This window comes from Ananas comosus, linkage group 4, assembly GCF_001540865.1.
Source record: "Ananas comosus cultivar F153 linkage group 4, ASM154086v1, whole genome shotgun sequence".
Taxonomy (NCBI): Eukaryota; Viridiplantae; Streptophyta; class Magnoliopsida; order Poales; family Bromeliaceae; genus Ananas; species Ananas comosus.
Genome location: NC_033624.1, coordinates 11,116,068 through 11,136,235, shown reverse-complemented (window position 1 = coordinate 11,136,235; position 20,168 = coordinate 11,116,068). Strand labels below are relative to the sequence as shown.

The 20,168-nt window shown below is 43.7% G+C and overlaps 1 protein-coding gene across 1 annotated transcript; it reads left to right on the top strand.

Annotated features, from left to right (window-relative positions):
• Positions 13,923-17,703, top strand: LOC109709150 (bZIP transcription factor 39-like). The gene is made up of 2 exons (XM_020231222.1): positions 13,923-15,618; positions 17,028-17,703. The coding sequence occupies exons 1-2, from the start codon at positions 14,058-14,060 to the stop codon at positions 17,486-17,488; spliced, it is 2,022 nt and encodes a 673-aa protein (XP_020086811.1). The 5' UTR covers positions 13,923-14,057; the 3' UTR covers positions 17,489-17,703.

Sequence of the window (20,168 nt, the reverse complement as noted above, 5' to 3'; positions counted from 1 at the left end):
AAAGGAAAATAATATAGAAAAATTATTGGTACACTTATTACAAAGATTAGAAGTTCCAAGAACAATAACAGAAGACATTCAATATCCGCAGCCAAGTTCTAGCAAATCAACAGTTCCCTTAGAAGTAGCATCTTCTGTTTTTCCATCTCAAGACCAAGACACTGGATCTGGCACCAGCATATCAAATGATAGTATTATGATACATAATTTAGATACTACAAGGTTAAAAAAAAAAATCCCAGGTATCAAAAACAAACAAAATTGGGATCCCCGCTGTGAGAAAACCCTTGTGGCTCACAGGCAAAAATTAGGAAAAAATATTAATCTAAAAACTAAAAACCATTCCTCAAAATACATTCTCCAAGGAACGACACAAACACTACTACTTTCCAGAAAGCATCTACAGGACAGCATCTATTTTTCCAAAAGAAAGAGCATCTTCTACAAAACGGCATCTACTTTAAAATAGAAGACAAGATAGAAATTACAACTCAGAAGGCTCTCTTTTACACCTAGCATCCACTCAGAAAAATATAATGGATAGAAGAACAAGAAAAAATATATTAAACAAGAAATGTAAAGACTTACATGATTATAGATACAAGAAGGTTTCCCTTTCGAGAAGGCCCGAAAAGAGGAGGAACTTGTTTACAAGACTCTCAAACTTTATACACTAAGAATAGATGGGGAAATATACGGAGAAGAAAAGAAACAAAGGAAGCCATAAACTATTGCTCTTAGAGGCTCTCTTGTTCTCACTCTTGATGTTCTCTATGCCTTGTGTTGGTGGAGAAGCCTTCTATTTATAGTGATGGAAGAAAGGGTTTGAAAGTGCTGAGAAGTTGCTGGTTGTAAAGATGCCTCTGAGTGGATGCTAGGTGTAAAGGAGAGCCTTATGAGTTGTCATTTCTGTCGTCTTCTTTTTTAAAGTAGATGTCATCTTGTAGAAGATGCTCTTTCTTTTGGAAAAGCAGATGTTGTCCTGTAGATGCTTTATAGAAAATAGTAGTGCTTTTGTCTTTTTCCTTGGAGAAATTTGGAGAATGTATTTTGAGGAATGATTTTTAGTTTTTAGTTTAATAATTTTTCCTAATTTTTGCCTGTGAGCCACAAGGGTTTTCTCACAGCGGGGATCCCAATTTTGCCTATTTTTGACAGCCGAAATTTCTTTTTTATCCTATAGTATCTAAATTATACATCATAATACTATCATTTGATATGCTGGTGCCAGATCCAGTGTCTTGGTCTTGAGATGGAAAAACAGAAGATGCTACTTCTAAGGGAACTGTTGATTTGCTAGAACTTGGCTGCGGATATTGAATGTCTTCTGTTATTGTTCTTGGAACTTCTAATCTTTGTAATAAGTGTACCAATAATTTTTCTATATTATTTTCCTTTTCTTTTCTTTATTTTATTTTCTTCTTGCCTTTTGTATCAATTGGCTGTTGTGAAGAGGATGGAGTCTTAGTTCCTTTGTTCTGTTCTTGTCTTTGTTGCCCTGTCTGTAACGCGGCTAATATATCTGTTGGTAATAGTGTTGCAATGTGTTCTTGAACTGTCTCATCCTACTTGATAAAAGGTGTCTTTGGCTGTTGGTGGCTGGATGATCCTTCTTCTATCTGCCTGGTTTGGATAGGCTCTTGAATAGGTTTTTGTTTGATATCAGGTCAGATTATTTATGAGGGTAATAATAATNGTGTACGTGAAATGCACTCGAGCTGTGGCGATCAATGCGGATATGATCAATAGCCAACCGTCGGCAATCAGCTGACAATCACTGCCCCTCGGGGCTAACCGACCGTGTAGGTCATCAAGTAACAACGTGAACCGACCAAGAGAGGTCAATATACGGAAAGTAACGAACGACCAAACAGGTCATCGATGCAAACAGGAGAACCGACCAACCAGGTCACAAGTATAGTATATACGAATGCCATCTATTCTACCCCTATACAGGATACTACACATAGAACAACCAGGCAGAGTAAATAAAGATAATATGTAGATACTGCTCGATGTCAACTAAAAGTACGAACGCAAGAACCGACCGATAGGTCACAGGAGTGTATTCGATATAGTCCAGAACTACCGTCAGCACCAGCCGACAATCCTACCCCTCAGGGTACACCGACCTCAAAGGTCATCGAACAACAGAAGTCAAGAAACAGACCAACCCAATACATAATGCAACGACCGACCAACCAGGTCAACAGATATAAGATAAAAGCACCGATCAACTAGGTTACCGAAACGAAGTACGAGAACCGACCAATCAGGTCACCGATATCACATATGGATAAACTACTCTACTCCTACACATGATACTAAGCATAGAACATATGAGTAGAGCATAATAGAAACAACGGGGATGCAAGCTCAATATATAATACGAAAATAGCACAGAAGAACAGGGATAGAAGAATATCACCGAGCGTGCACCACTGTACCGACTTCGGATCGAAGTACCCACCTGTCACTGTCGCGTCGGAACACTGGGTACGCACAAGTCAACCGGACCTACGAAGATCCCACGGGTCAGTAACCAACCCACTCACCTGAAGTACACTGTCTCACAAACCCCACACAGAACCCCGTATCGGTTTCCCGAAACCGATCATCGTAACTCACCGGAAGTCCCGAAAACCACACCGGGACGCCGTCGGGACCCACTAAGTGTCCCGAACTCTCCGACTCGTGCCACGAGTCACCCGCTGCCCCAAAACACTCTGATTTGGATGCCTTGGCAGCGGACACGAGGTGACACAACCATACGATCATCGCCGGATAATCGTACGAATCCGGGTTTCCGGAAGTGTCTATTTCGACACCGGAACCTACCGTCGCTCACCCATCATTTCAGAACCCTCAAAATGATGCGAGTGACCAGCCGACAAGGCTCAGCGACTACACAATTCCTCACGAAACACTGTCGGAAAGAATTCGAACCGATCCCGCGTTCCGTCGGCGGATTTCGCCGAGAAATGCGCCGAAAATCTCTTTCCGACACTTGCAAAGGCTTGGGGCCTTGGACGATCAGTCCAGAGGTTATCCTCAGCCCTAATTCGCTGCCAACAGCAGCTACGACGAATCAAACGGCATAAAAGCCCCTATCGACACATGAAATCACATTATTTTATGTGATTTCATGGCTTTTATGGATCGTACACGCAAACCAGGGGTCGATTAGGACAAACATCGCTCTCGCTGATAGGTTTCAGCGTGCCAGAGGCCGTGCTCACCTTACGGAGCACTGCCAGCCACTGCGACGCGCGCACGAGCGACGCGGAATTCAGCGAAACAGCGCGCACAGCGCAAAGATTGCCCTTAACTCACTAAACCGGGCACCATTAACCCAAACGGAGGTGAGCATCGTGTTCAGAACGAGCCCACGATCATCGTGCTCACCTCCCGGGGTGTCGGGGAGTCATCGGATTACCGGAAGCCCAAGACAGGTGCAGAAAGCTAAACTAAGACTTCGGAGCTAGCAGGGCACGGGGTGGGCCGGGGAGGTCGGACGGCGGGACAGGACGGCCCAAGGGGAAGGTGAATCCAGGTCAGGAGGAGGCCGCAGGACGTCGAGTCAGCAGGGACGGAAGCCGGCGAGGCGACGACGGCCACACGTGCCCTGCCAACCAAAACCGTGGGGAGCATGGGCTCATCCGCAGCGTGACAGCGAGCTCCGGCAGGCAGCGTCTCGGCGTGACGGGGCAGACCGGCCAGGCGGAGTGGTGCTCCACCGGCGCGAGCGAGAGGCGCCGCAGGCGGCGTGAGAGCTCCTGAGCTCTCACGGGCTCGGCTCGGGGTCACAGGGTGCTACAGGCCACGGCGGCAGGGGGAAGGCTTTGGGGACGGAGGAACTCCGTCGCGAGCGAGGGGAGCGGCCGCACGGCTAAAGGCCGAGGCGGCGGCGCACGGAGGCGGCGCGGGACAGGTCATCTGGGCCCGAGCAGACCTGGGGGCGGGCCGCGAGTGACAGAGGAGCACGGCGGCCCGCAAGGACGGACGGCTGATGATGCACGGGGTTCACGGGGCATCCGGAGAATAGCGGCGTATGCCGAGCATATGGCCCAGCAGGTGTGAGACGGGAGAGAGGGGGAGATCACCTCAAGTCAGGCCGGATAACTGCGGCCGAGGCTTGGCCGCAGGATTGCCATGCGGCCTGGCGGCGGCGCTCGGGGGTGGCGGGCGGCCGACAGAGATGGCGCCAAGGTAGGTCGGGCTTGCTTGTCAGAGGTGAAACCGGAGGGTGTGGGTTCAACCCTGGGTAGCAGACAAGGGGGGTGAAGATGGGTGAAGCAAGGAGCAATGGAGGAGGTGGAGGATGCAAAGCCGTCGGCGGCCCGGCGGGGTGTTACAGGTAGTGGGCGGGAGCGCCTCACGGGACAGACGGGCGGACTGCAGAGGTGTCGGGGATAGGGCACACGGATGGGGGACAAGGTCGGCCAGATCTAGGGTTTCGATGCATAGAAAAAACCCTAGATGCACATTTTATACAAAGGTGCACTTTTGCACAAAAGTCCACGAAAGCTTTGGGGTCATATCGCGTATACCAGTCCCCGCTCACAGACACAAGTAAAAACGGCGCCGGCCGACTGGGCGAGATCCCTCTACGTGCGATTCGAGCAGCCGAAACCGGGTGACATACACATGTCGCGACGGGTTTTGCGAAGGATTGAGGCCCCGATTTTGACCCAAGCACGACCTCTCGCTACGAATCACACGGGCGTGAGCTCCGCAGATCACAGTCCGTCAGAGTTTAGGGGAACGGAATTACACCAGGTGGCGCATCAGCAGCCTCGGGGACAACGACAAGCTGCAGACCTTCGATTAATCTCGATCGACCTCAACGGATGTTCACAAAGCAGAATGCACCTTTTTCAATCTTAGAAGGACACATCACACAAAAGCTCAACAGGAGTAGTACATGTATTTCTTCGGATTTTCATCGACAATCCGGTGCATCAAGGAGAACTCCAAAATTGCCCGGGGCGAGGCCAGAGTTCCAGAATAGTCTGAATCGCTTACGACAATGAGCTATACTGGACTGATATGAAAACGGATCCGATAGCGCACAGAAGCCAACTATATGCCGTGCTTCTCCGGAAAACGGAGCGTTATATTCACTAAATTGAAAACTGAATAATCGCGTGAAAGAGCTTGCTCATTTTCTCCTGAAACTTGACGAGTGCTTATGTAATTAAATTACACACATAAACATCGTCAACAGAGAGTTTAGTTGCACTGTAAAAAAAATCTCAGTCCTTACACCCGAACCCGACTAAAAATCCGAAATCCGAACCTGAACCCGAAAATTTGAACCTGAAACAATTATTTCTTTTTTCAATATTTCAAAATATATTATATTAAATCTAAATTTTTAAATACAAATTCAAATATAACATGAAATTTATATATATATATATATATATATATATATATAATACAAAATAAATTCGAGTTCAGGTCGGGTTCGGACTCGAGTCAGGTACAATCAAAATTCATATCCGAATTCATATCCGTCGAGTTTTTATTTTTGATATCCATATCTAAATCTATATTTATATTCATTGAATATATTCATTTTATTCGGATTCGAATTTAGATTCGGATAAAATTTCGAATATTCATACCATTGACATCCCTAGGTGCACGTGCACCTAGGGGTGTAAAACGGGCCGGGCGGCCCGTGGCCCGCCCGGCCCGGCACGACAGCGGGCCGGGCCATGGCCCGGCACGGCTACTGTAGCATCCGTGCCGGGCCGACCCGGCCCGACTCCACGGGTCGTGCTGGGCCGAGCCTTTGCGGCCCGTAGGCCCAGCACGGCAGGGCCCGTGTCGGGCTTGGGCCGTGCCGGGCCGAAGGCTCGGCCCGCAGCCCGGCACGGCACGGCCCGGATGGGCCGTGCCTGCCGGGCCGGCACGGCCCGAATAGCTGGCCTGGCAAGGCTGGCATTAGGCTAGGCCTAGCCTTTAGGCTTTATAGGCCTCCCAGGCAGCCAGGCTCCCACTGTCCAAGGGTCTGCAGGGTCTGCAGACCCTTGGACAGTGGGCCCAACGGCTATTGTGCCGTTGGGTTTTTTTTTCTCTTTTTCAAAATTTTTTTTTATTATTTTTCGAAAAGAATGTTAAAAAAATTAAAAATATATATTTTTTTGATCAAAATTATCATAATGCCCTCACTAACATTCAAAAATTTAAATGTTAAAGAGGGCATTTTGGTCAAAAGGTAAAAAATATTTATATATATTTTTTAAATTTTTTTTATATCTATAAATACTACTACATACATTCAAATTCATCACAACAAACTACTCTTCATTTATTTTCTTCTACAAACACTTCCTACTCTTAAACTTTCAATTTAAATTCTTTTCTCTCTCAACTCTCAAGTTTACTTTGCAAATATTTTTAATATTTTTCAACAATTTTTTTTTTACAAAGTCTCTCCACAATTTTACCATACAAAATTTTAATTTCAACACAATAATTAATCTCTTATTTTTTTAGTTTTTAATTTTAAAATATTTTTATTTAATTTTTTTTAGTATTATTGTATTTATTTTTTATAACAATGTCGGGTGAATTTTCTCATATAGATTTTTCTTGCACTGATTATACTCCTAAGTATTATGTTAGTAATCAATCAGAAACTGGAGTCGGCGGTTCTAGTGCTACACAAGGTGATGACGACTCGCAACCTAAACCAAATTTAGATGCAAGTTCTAAAAAGACATCTAAACGGAGAACAAGTGAAGTATGGAAGTACTTCAATATCAAAGATATTGAAGGACAAGGCATGCGAGCTGTTTGTACTATATGTGGAATTCACTATTCTTGTGATAGTTCTGGTGGAACAGGTCATCTTAACAGACATATTCAGAAACACAAGGTAAAAGAAGGTAAAGAGGCAAAACAATCTCAACTTGCTTTTACTTCTAGTGGAGTTAGTACATTTCAATATTCTCATGAACGTAATAGAAGAGAACTTGCATTATATATTGTAGGAGCTGAACAACCATATACATTTGCCGAATGTCCATATTTTGAACATTATGTGAAAACAGTTTTAAATCCCGCATATAAAAAAACTTCTCGAAATACTAGTCGCAAAGACTCAATAAAAGCATTTCTTGAATATAGACAAAATTTGTGATCTTCAATTTTAGAAATTTGAATTCAAAAATTTCACTTACTGCTGATATTTGGACGTCAAGAATGAGCGTAGTTTTATTTGTGTTACTGCACATTGGATTGATTCTAATGGATTAGTTACAAAAACGAATTATTGGGTTTCAAGAACTTGAGTTTCCACATACTGGTATTAATATGCTCAGGCAATTGAAAATGTTTGCTAATTTATAACATTAGCCAAAAAATTTTTTCAATTAGTTTCGATAATGCTAGCAATAATAGAACCGCGGTTCAAATTTTGAAAAATAATTTGCATCCCATCTTAAATTCAAATTTCATAATAAATGTGCATGTCATATTATAATTTGTGTGTTCATAGGGGATTAAAAATAATTAGTCCACAAATAAAAAATTAAAAGATTGTATATGTTTATTCACAGTTCTGGTCCAAGAAAACAAGATTTTTAAAAGCTTATGTCGACAAATGGGCCAAAAGTATAAAAAATTTATTTTGTTAATGTTCAACACCGATGGAATTCCAATATAGATGTTTGCAATATTGTTATGAGTATAGAAATATTTTAACTATTTTTATAATGAGAAAAATGCAGCATAATCCCATAACTAATGAAGAATGGGACATTGGACAAATTCTTATATATTTTTTGCAACCTGTCACGCCCCGGGGTCCCTTTTAGTTTAAAACATAGCGGAAAGCATCTGAATTTTTTTTTTTTTTTTTTTTTTTTTGAAAAGCCTGACCCCAGATATGCCAGATCCGCCACAAACACAGGGAATCCACTGTTCACACGGACAGAGTCTCCCCTGTATTTGCACGGCGTCACACAAGTAAAGAAGTAACCCAGGTACAACCACAACCAAATGAACAATCAAATTAATTAACAATTATATATTCATACACCATTCACATCACAGGTTCAATTTATATAATCGGTATTTAAACTATATCCACATCTATCAGTTAAAATGTTTCAACCACAGAAACAGGTTTTGAAATACTAAGATGCAAATTACAGAAAAACCTTTTGAAAACTGTTTCCTACACGGAAACCGTTATTCTTTTAAAACGCTACCACGAGGGGTAGAAAACTTTATCACAAAATCCAGAAATCATTTATTACATTCACGAAATTCATATTTTCAAATGTAATAAAAGTACTGAACCATATAACTATCTAAGCTATAACAACTGAAATACTAAGGGTAATAACTATACCGAAATAACCTGCGGTCGGAAGCTCTATCGTCCGCTACCGTACCTCACGTCTCGTCCCACTACTCAACGCCCGCGATACCTGAAAAATGGTGGGGGATGTGAGAACATGTAAACATGTCTCCCTCCCAGTGGGTACCGCAAGCCAGAAAAGGCGAGGAGTACTCACCGGATCAGGAGAACTATACAACAACATGGGTCAGTGGAAATAAACAAAGTAATGAGCAGATATACAATAGCGATAAACTGAAAGAAGTGAGAACTATACTGAAAATAACGGCTACCGCTACTGTAACTAGAACAGAAAGCATACATGAATATCTACTATAGTACAAGACAACTATAAGTAAGAACTATAAGTATGCATGCAATGACTGCTGCTATAGACATATGCGTCAACCGGTCAAGAAGTCAAATACCCAATCTGAAACCAATGCTCTCTGTCAGCACCGCAGACCTCAAGCCAATGCCCTGGAGGTCCGCAACCGCAACACGTCCCGACAGTACCACTGCCGCCTCTAACTGCATATAACCCCTCTAGGCTTCACGGGTTGTCATCATTCAACCACTTTTCGCGATAAGAACACTCCTTGCGTGGATCAGACCGCCAGTGTTCCGTGAAATGCAACGAGTATCGGGCGATCAATGCAATATGGTCAAATGATCAACCGTCGACAACCAGCCGACAATCCTTGCCCCCCAGGGCCTATCGACCACATAGGTCATCACTGTAAAGAAGCACAAGAACCGACCACTCAGGTCAACTAGGATGGAACAACTCAACACCCTACCAAAAGTATGTAGATACTGATCAATAGGTCAATTACTATATATATGCAAGAATCGATCGACAAGTCATCTGAGTATATAATCTAGAACTACCGTCGGCCATAGTCGACAATCCTACCCCTCAGGGTACACTGACCTCAAAGGTCATCGGACAACAAAAGTCAAGGAACTCACCGAATAAGTCACAAGTATGGGTACTAGAATCGACCGCCTAGGTCACAGATCTCATAGATAGTCACGGAACCGCTCTACTATAAACATGACCCAAGATATGTAGAACAGGCAAGTAGAGTAACAACAAAATATGGTATAACTACTCTACTCCTACTCAGGATACTAATCATGCAAATAATGAGTAGAGTAAGATGTAGACAATGGGGGTGCGATGCTCAATAAGCTACACTACGCAATAGTAATAACAGGAGAACAGGGATAGAAGAATATCACCGAGCGTGCACCACTGTACCGACGTCGGATCGAAGTACCCACCTGTACAACTGTCGCGTCTGTCTCCTGACTGCAAAAGAATGTCAACAGGACCTAAGGAGGGTCCCCTGGGTTAGTGTCTAACCCACAAATAACAAACCATTAGCTCTCACAACCTCACAAACAAACCCACGATGATCGGTTTCCTAAAACCAACTATCGTAACTCGCCGGAAGTCCCGAAATCGGACCGGGACTCCGTCGGGACCCACGAACTGTCCCGGAACGTACCGACTCGTGCCACGAGTCATCCGCTGCCACTAAACATAAGAAATCGTGCATCATGGCAGCAAACACCTAGCCTCACATCGAAACGATTATCGTCGGATAATTATTCCGATCCGGGTTCCCGGAAGTGTCTATTTCGACACCGGAACCCACCGTCGCTCACCCGTCATTTCCGAACCCTCGAAATGGCGCGGGTGACCAGCCAATAAGGCTCAGCGACTACACAATAGCTCACGAAGCACCGTCGGAATAATTCCGAGCCAAAACCGCGTTCCGTCGGCAGATTTTGCCGACAAACACACCGGAAATACATTTCCGATCTTTGCAAAGATCCGGGGCCTTGGACAATCAGTCCAGAGGTCACCCACAATTCATCCATGCTGCCAACAGCAGCCGCAACAACTCAAAATACATAAAAGCCCTCCCGATTACCCGAAATCGCATTATTTCATGCGATTTCGGCGCTTTTATGGTCCGCCTACACAAACTAGGAGTCATTCAGCCAAACTGAGACACCTACTGACAGGTCTCGGCGTGCCGGAGGCCGTGCTCACCTTTCGGAGCAATTCCGGCCACTGTGGGGAGCGCACGAGCGACGCGAAATTCAGTAAACTGCGCGCACAACATGAAAATCATGCTTATCTCGCTAACCAGGGGCTCGCTGATCCTAAATGAGGTGAGCACAGCTATCGGCACTGATAGACGATCGCCGTGCTCACCTCCGGAGGCATCGGAACAGTCTCGGGTCGCCGGAACAGTGACTAGAACAGGAAAACATGTGCAGAAAGGCTGAAAACCAGCTTACAGAGCTAGGCAGGGCTCGGGGTGGCCGGCGGCGGCCGGACAGCGGGCAGACCGGCCAGGGGAAGGTGCCCCAGGTCAGAGGAGGCCGGGGCTCGCGTCAATAGGTGATGGGAGGCGGCGACGACGGCGGGCCTTGATGCCCTAGCTTCCCAAACCCGTGGAGAGCAAGGGCGGCGGGAGCGCCGGTGGTGGGTGAGTGCGGCCCACCAAGGGGAGGGGGTGCTCACGCCAGTCGGTGGCGGATGGCGGTGGCGGCGTCGCTGGAGCAACCCGAGCTCTCACGGGCTCGGCTCGGGCTCACAGGGTGGCGGCGGCCACGGCGGCGCCCGGGGAAGGCTTGGGACGGCGACGGCCCGTCACCGGAGGCCGAGGGTGAGGCGGCGCGCACGGCCTAAGGCGGCGGCGGCGCACGGAGGCAGCGCGGGGTTATCTCGGCCCGAGCAGACCTGGGGCGGCCGCGGTTGACAGAGGAGGCGGCGGCGGCCCGCAGGGATGACGGCGACGATGCATGAGGGTCACCGGGGCTCCGGGGATGGCGGCGCTGCCGAGCTATGGCGGCGGTGGTGCGCGGAGAGGGAGATGGGGCTGCCTCGGCCTGGGTTCTGCCCAGACTGGCAGCAAGGTGCTGGGGCGGCCGCGGCGGCGCGTGGAGGCGGCGCCGATCGGCGGGAAGGCTCGCTGGGGCACGGGGTGATGCCGGCGAAGGGTCTAGAGGTGGTGCCCGACATAGATGATCCTCCTGGGATGCCCTCGGACAGAAGTGGAGGAGGTTGGAGGAGATGGCCACCCAAGCTTTTTCGGCAGCCGGGTGAGCTTGCTGGCGGCCGGGGTGCGCGCACAGCTAGGGCATGGTGATGCTGGTGGTGGCTAGGGTTAGTTGGGGGAGCTAGGTCGGCTGGATCTAGGGCTTCATGCAAAGAAACCCTACTTGCAACTTATATACAAGTGGCATTTTGCATAAAAGTCCTCCAAAGCTGAATATTTTCATCCGAATCCTTGCCCACGCGTGTATTTTGCACGAATGTACCCTCATGTGCGATTTCGTGCGATTCGGCACATAAAATATAAGGACTTTTGCGAGGTTTCCGATTTGCTACAATCGACCCCTTTCCGAACATCATGCGATATCCGACGATCCGTTCATCGGATTTCCGAATGGATTATGCCAGCGTGCTCAGCACGACGGAGACAACAAAACTACGATTTCGTTTAATCTCGATCGGTCTCGGATTCGCGACGAAATCCATTCCAACTCTCCAATGGAAGAAACTACGCACAAATACATATAAAATATGTATTTCTGGATTTTCTCGAAATTCGTGAGTCAAACTCAAAATCTGACAGCGCCAATAGTTCTAGAATAGCTGAATCGATCAAAACGAGCTATTGGATCGCCATGAACGGAGTCCGATACGTGCCAGAAGCCAACTCTATGCGTTGGGCTCCCCAAAAAACCAAGTTACTATTCACTTTAAGTGAAACTTAAAAATCGCGTAGAATCTCCATTTTAACTCGTTTTCTCCCGAAACTTGACGAGTGATTTTGTAATTAAATTACACGCAAAAACATCGTCAACTGAGAGTTTAGTTACACTATCAAAATCTCAGTCCTTACAATGGGGTTGTCATTGGGTTTATAAGAGACTTAAACACTAGTAATAATAACTGGGCTTAAGCATTTTGGGCCGGTTGTTGGGCCCAACAAGTTATTGTTGCTAGTGGGTTGGGTTGTTACATTTTGTATCAGAGCCGGTTCACCAGCTGGACATGTGTGGCGAGTCTCGGCTGAGCCGGGGTCTGGATGACCGGCTAGCGAGACGAGTCTCACGTCGCCCGGTGATCTTGGGCTGTGTGTATGATTGGACTGACGAGGACGTCAGGGCCTTAACGGGGGGAGTCTGTGACACCCCAATAGTCCCACATCGGATAGGAATGGGATTGTCATTGGGTTTATAAGAGACTTAAATACTAGTAATAATAACTGGGCTTAAGCATTCTGGGCCGGTTGTTGGGCCCAACGAGTTATTGTTGCTAGTGGGCTCGGTCGTTACAACATCATAATAAAAATATAATAATATTTTCATAGATGAATCTTTTAATAGTAGATTACAATGGTTTGGATTTAAATTTTAAAATTTTTAAAAACCAATTAGAATTGAACTTTATATTAGTTCTTCTGAGCACTTTTTTTTCTTCACATGCATATCTATACATATAATAAAAGTCGAACCCTAAACCCGCCACGCATCGTCTCCCCAGCGACCCCCCCTCCTCAGCTCTGCCCGCTTCCTTCGCTGGCGACGAGCGGCGTCACGTGCCTCCNACACTTGTGGCATGCTAGAGTGTAATCGTTCCGATCTTCTCGCTATTGCCTATTAGTTGTTGTGCCTTTTTTTTTATTTGGTACCGCTTTTTAGCTTGTGTCTTTTTTTTAAAGTGAAGGAATGATGTAATGAAGAAAAAAATTATGTTGAATTTTTTTTCTCTATTGTTTGCTAATTGATTGTATAAACAATACCATTTTATTTAAATATATTTTTGATTTTTTGGATTTTTATATTTTTCTCCAATGTAATTATATAATATGACTAATTCAAATACCAATTTTATTATTTGTGTTTTAATTTTTTAATTTTATAAAATTTTTAAATGAGTTTTAGAAGGTTGGTATAATTGTGTAAATTAAAATTTATAAGTCCAAAAAGTTATAATTTAAAATCTTTCTCTTAAAAAAATAATTTTTTAAAAAAATACAACCTTTATGTAATATGAATCATATGATTAATACAAACTTTATATATTTGTTGTAATTATTTTTTTTAAATATCAATTTCTCTTCAAATAATAAAAAAAAGTATTAAAAATATTTTTTTTCTGAAAAAAAAATTCTGAAAAAAAAAACTGTGGAAAGGAGAAAAAAAAAAAGTCGGCGCCTGGTAGCCTGGCAGGCTGGCACGAAGCCCGGCCCGGCCTGGCACGGCCCGTGCTGGGCGGGCCATGGGGCCGGGCCGGGCCTACCACTTCATGAAACCGGGCCGGCACGGCACGGCCGGGATTAAGAACCGGATTGGACGGGGCCGACCAGTGGCCCGATGTGGCCCGGAATATGTGGGCCGTGCCAGCCCGGCACGGCCCACATTACATCCCTTGCGAACGAAGCCGCTGATCCATTCCACGACGTTGCTTGTACGCATCAGAAAAAAAAAAAAAAAAAAAAAAAACCCAAATAATTAAAATAATAAATAGTAAATAATTTTATTAAAACGCCCCGAAGGTTCCCGAATCCCGAAGAGTGCGTCTCCTGGTGCGTCAACCCAAGAAGACGAACCCCCGGCCCAGGCCATCTCCTCCTCCCTCCTCCTCTCCGATGCCAAAACCCTAATCGCCATGGCCGAGCCCGCTCTCCTCGCCCCCTCCTCCTTCGATCTTCCCCACCACAACCACCGCGACGCCGCGATCGACCCCTCCGACCCTCCTTTCTTCGATCCCGACCTCTTCTCCGACGATCTCCCGCTTCCTGCAGATCCCTCCTTCGACGACTTCGACATCGACGTCGACTTCTCCGTCGACGACTTCCTCCTCTCCCCCGAGCGCCGCGACGGCTCCCCGTCGCCGGAGTTCAACGAGGGCTCCGGGGCCTCGTCGTCTTCCTTGCCGCCGGCGTCCGCCGCGGACGCCGGCGGCGGCCCCGCGTCGCCGGACTCGGGCCATTCCGCTGCCGGATCGCCGGATTCCGGCGTGTGCGCGGAGGGCAGCGGCAAGGCCCGCCGCGGCGTGAAGCGGAAGAAGCAGAAGGAGGACGCGGGGTCCCCGAACCCTAACCCTAGCCCTAACATTAGCCCCGAATCGAACTCGGCCTCGTGCGTCGACGACGCGGGGGACGAGGACGAGGACAAGAGGAAGGCGCGGCTGATGCGGAATCGCGAGAGCGCGCAGCTGTCGAGGCAGAGGAAGAAGCTCTACGTGGAGGAGCTCGAGGAGAAGGTGAAGTCGATGCACTCCACGATCAACGAGCTCAATGCAAAGATCTCCTACATCATGGCGGAAAACCTAGCCCTAAGGCAGCAGGTGGGTGGCAATGCAGGGCCGAATTGTCCCCCCCAATCTGTTTACCCCATGGCGCCGCTCCATTTCCCTTGGATTCCCGGTTACTCATTGCGGCAGCAGGGTTCGCAGGTTCCGCTCGTCCCTATTCCTAGATTGAAGCCCCAACAGCCCGCGCCTGCACCAAAGGCCAAGAAGAGTGAAAGTAAGAAGGGGGAGAAGAGCAGGACCAAGAAGCTAGCTAGCATCAGCCTTTTGGGCTTGTTGTTTGTTGCGCTGTTCTTTGGAGCTGTAGTTCCAGGGGTAACTCGTAGGATCGGGGAGAGTAGAAATTCAGTGTCGGATCAATTCGATGTGGGTAAAAGTGGGAACTTTGGCGGATCTCATGGGAGGGTTTTGAGTGTGAGTAGCCGCGGTGGTAGTAGTAACAGCACCGATCAGATCGAACTTTGTGGTGGGAAGTTCAATTTTGGGGAAAGTGGTACTGATGGTATCACTGGTAAGAAATGCCAGCCTGGAATATCGAAGAACTCATCTGAGAGTCTGCCTGCTTTGCTATATGTGCCAAGAAATGGGAAGCATGTCAAGATTAACGGCAATTTGATAATCCATTCCGTGCTTGCTAGTGAGAGAGCAATGGCTCATAGGGAGTCCAGAGATCAGGTGAGGCAGTCTACGAGTAAAGAGAATAACGATACCAGTTTGGCTCTTGCTAGTTACGTAGCATCATCGCTGGCTGTATCCGAATCTGGGAAGGAGATGGGAAAACATTTTAACTCATACAGGGGCTCTGTTGAACATCTGAGAGCTCTAGCTTCTGATTCTGGAGATGCCCATGGGAAAAATATGAAATCCTCACTGCCTGATGGCTCATTACCACAATGGTTCAGCGAAGGAATGGCAGGTAAGAAAACCAGACAGATATATGTATACATAAGTTGCACTAGCTGTGTTGTTTAAAAAAGCATCTACTTCTGTTTATATTGGAATTTTATTGTAGTTATCATCTAATTATCTGATCACCGGACTTGTTGACCACATTGGTGACTAATAGAAGGATAGGATATTAGCATTAGCACTTTACATGGTTATATCTGGCTTAATAGGTGAAATTTGATTATTTTCACCCAAAAGGTCCTATATATTGCCTCCGACCTGCATGGTGAGGAATACTGAATGGTTATGGCCGAAATTTTTATGTATTCATTCTTGGTATGTTCGACGTCAATCCTTTTGGATTGAAGGCCTCTGTTATGTGAAGTTCAGAGAAAAAGGTATTGCCTTGTGACTTAAAGCCAGTTAGCTGATGGCTCATTACCTCTTTTTGTTACTTTATGCCAGGATTCTATATTCTTTTAACTATTTCATCCATTAATAATGTGTAAATTTAGTTGAGTCATTTATCGTGATTAAATGCCTTTTCTTCTTTGTGCAAATTTTGAGCCAGAGTGCTGAATATTCACCTAGAGATCCAAATTTTAATGTCTTTAATGCTTCATCTAAGTTATGTGAACACATCATATGAATCTTTTTTGGAGTTATGATTTTTCTCACAAAGTTAATATCCGTTGGTAAAAGTATTGAAAGTACTCGTATTATTTTATGGGGAGCAATATCATGCTGTAGAAATTGCTATTATCTCAGAATTTTCAACAACTCCTCTATATCGTTAACTTTCAACAATTTCAACTTAGCCAAATCTTTCAAAATTTAGTCTCTTAGTAGGGATTGTTGTTGATATATCTTCTAGAGATTTGAAGTCACATATCAGCTGTTCTACTTGATGCTTGATGCATCTAAATCTCCAAAGAATTCTATGCGGTCTCTACGGTTCATATATTTATGCATCAGTATGCTTGTTCTGTTTTGTGGATCTTGGTAGTGAACAATTTATGGAAATCTATCTCTAAAAAAAAAAAAACAATTTATGGAAATGTAATTAATTTAGTGTAAAAAAGAGCTTGGTAATAAAAAGCTTATGGAAATGTAATGAACTTAGTGTTAGTTTGGTAGACAATGTCACCTAACTTAGAGCTTATGGAAATGTAATCAATCTAGTATATGTTTGGTAGACAATGTCACCTAACTCTATCAATATCTTTTTCCAACTCTTGCTGTGATGAGAACATAAGTGAAGGTATTAGTATTTGTTGTTGGAAAGTTGCTGTAGACCATATCATCATAAGCTATGCATTTAGTTTATGCATCATAAGCTACTTTTTCGTATTCTACGTATTATTTTATTTACAATTCTGTAATTGTTTTGAAGCCTTTCTTATTTCTTGTGGTCTGTCATTTATTTTATTTGAGCAGGCCCAATACTAAGTTCTGGAATGTGCACGGAGGTGTTCCAATTCGAAGTCTCCCCGGCCTCTGCTCAACCGAGCGGCATTGTTCCTGCTACTTCAATTGCTAATGCTTCCTCAATACTCAATTCCACCGAGAACCTCCATCGATCTCGGCACACAGGGAAGATCAAGAATAGGAGAATAATGTACAAGGACCCAATCCCGCTCACCGGAAAAACTCTCAATAACACAGAGAAGCCGTCGGAAAGCCAGAATTCACATGATAACAAGCTCGTTTCGTCCGTAGTTGTATCTATTCTAGCTGATCCGAGAGAGGCCGGCGACGGGGATGGAGGAGATGGGAGAATCTCTTCTCCCAAGTCTCTTTCGCGCATCTTCGTCGTCGTGCTGCTGGATAGTGTGAAGTATGTCACCTATTCATGTGTCCTCCCATTCAAGAGTTCGGGGCCTCATCTTGTTAATTAATAATTATGATGGGGAATAGCATACTGGGATTCTAACCTTTTTTTTTTTTTTTGTTAAACCAATCAGCATATGTTAATGGTGGCTATTAGGGAGATGAGTTACCCTTTTAAAGCCTATGCATACATGTTGGTGTGGCTTGAACCATTTGTAATGTACAACGACGTTCTAAGTGGTTATTTTTACACCCAATTGGTTGGACATCCTTAGATGTTTAAGATTTTGCACGCGTAACAAGGATTAGCTTACTAGTATCGTGGAATTAAGCATTTTGAGTTGCATGACGAAGTTGCAGTAGTGTACTTCGTGATCTATGGACTAGTTTAACTTCAATTTCAAGTGAAATTTTGTAAATTATAGGTTAATTTCTGTTATAGTAGGTCCTCTGTGAGGTGTGGACTAGTTTAGCTTCAGTTGCAAATGAGATCTTCTTGTACGTTATAGGACTAATAATTTAGAATAATAAATGTTAAATTTAGATTAAGAATTTGTTTGGTATTAAGGTCCATCTGATGCTAGTCGGTAAAGCAGAATTAAAATGAAAGTATATATAGATATGCCTTTTTGGTTTTTTGGTAGAATCATAAAAAAATTATCGTATTTGATTCACTGCGATATGTAGATTGTGATGTTACATACAGAATAAAATAAATTATTTTTTTATCTTGTTTTTTCACCGCATGTATTATAATCTTTCCACAATTCCAAACATATTGGTCTAGCTACTAATTGAGATGATTCTAGTATATTGTATCTAGTTTTAGATCGTTGTTTAAATTATAGTTTAAATACATGTCTAAGATATAAAACCAGTTCGTCTTATCAGGCGAGTAATTTGGCACTCAGAATTTAATTTAACAAAAGATTAAAGTGCAACCAAGCAAGATTTAAATTGGTCCCCAAAAATAAAATTCAAAATTTTAAATTTAAATTCAAAACTAATATTAAAATTAAAATTTAATACTAACGAGGAATTAGAATTTTGAATTTGAATTTAAAGCTACAATTTTGATTTAAAGCTTTATTAAAATTTTGAATTGAAATTGAAATTTTAAATTAAATTTAAATTTTGAATTCAAACTTAAAATTTTGATTTTGATTTTGATATTTCAATTTGCATTTAAAATGAAAATTTTGAAACTGATATTTAAATTTAAGATCTGAATTTAAACTTAAAATCATATTCAAAATTTTGATTTTAAATTTTAAATTTGTATTCAAAATTTAAATTTGAATTTAAGATGATTCCAGTTTTAAATTTGAATTTAAACTTGGAATTCAAAATTCACATTTTGAATTTGAAATTCCAATTCTAAATTTGAATTTAAACTTCGAATTCAAATTCACATTTTGAATTTGAAATTCCAATTCTAAATTTGAATTTAAACTTCGAATTCAAATTCACATTTTGAATTTGAAATTTCAAATCAAAGTTTGAAATTAAATTATTAGAATTCAAATGATATCAAAATTTATATGTTAATTTTAAATTTTAAATTAAAAATATTTTTTTGAATTTATAATTTAATTCAAAATATAATTTAAATTTAAAATATAAATTTAAATTTAAATTTAAATTGTATAGTTAGCTGGTGTTGACATGGCGCCTCCGTGGCGCTGACACGACGCCTCCGTGGTGCTGACATGGCAATTTACTTAATTTAACACTTTTTTAATGGTTGGGACTTTCTTGTAATGAAATCAAAATGTTAGAAACTTAATTGCAAAGAAAAAAAGTTTGGGGACCAAATTAAAAAATAGTAAAAAGGTAGGGACCAATGATGTAATTAACCCTATATATTTTGGCAAGCCTAGTGGGACATTTATTCAAGTCACATTTTAAAAATTCAAATGTGGTTAGCGACAATACAAACAATTTGCATATCCAAAACTGAATTGCTCACAAGGCAACTTCAGATGGGCAATCGGGATCGACGATCCCACCCATAAATGACCACAACAATTTGCCTTCGGTCGCAGCAGCAGTTAAGTAAGCCCTACAACTGCTCTTGCCAAGCCTATTGCAATGATGGCTCAGCTACTTGCATTTTGGAGTACATGGATTAACGGTTTACTCACATGGCTGAGCTGAGTTAGAAATTTTGCGGTTGAGTTGAACAGCGCTATCAAACTCAGTCTAACAGCATTCTGGTGGCCATTAGAGAGCTGCCAAAATTGAAGTTACCTCACACAGAGGGTGTAGACTTTTCGGGCCGAAGGGTAGTAGGCCAACAGCATCCTATCTATTTATGATCGGCCACAAAATACGACTAGTTAGCCCCCGGTCACACAAGTGGTTGGAATTAAAGCGATAACTACTGTGGGAGCGAAAGGGATATACCTACCTCTATTAGGGGTCTTGCTCAGGGATACTCCTAGGTCGCTCTGTCAAGTAGCCTTAATACAGGTCAGACTAAAGTTGCACCTCTAAAGCAAGCAACCATCGACAACAATCAGTTGCCTACAGCCTATAGTGACCAACCCATAGTCATGAATGAACCGAGGTATACCTCCACGCCAGGTTGTAACCAGTTCTCGTAGGCTAATATTGCTTAGGTACCTAACTTGCTGGTCAAGGGTAGGCAACACCACAAATATGGCTCCAATGCAAGATGCGGGTTATGGTCAACAATTGGTACAACAACGACTAGCCCACATACAAGAATGGTGAGCGCAACGACTT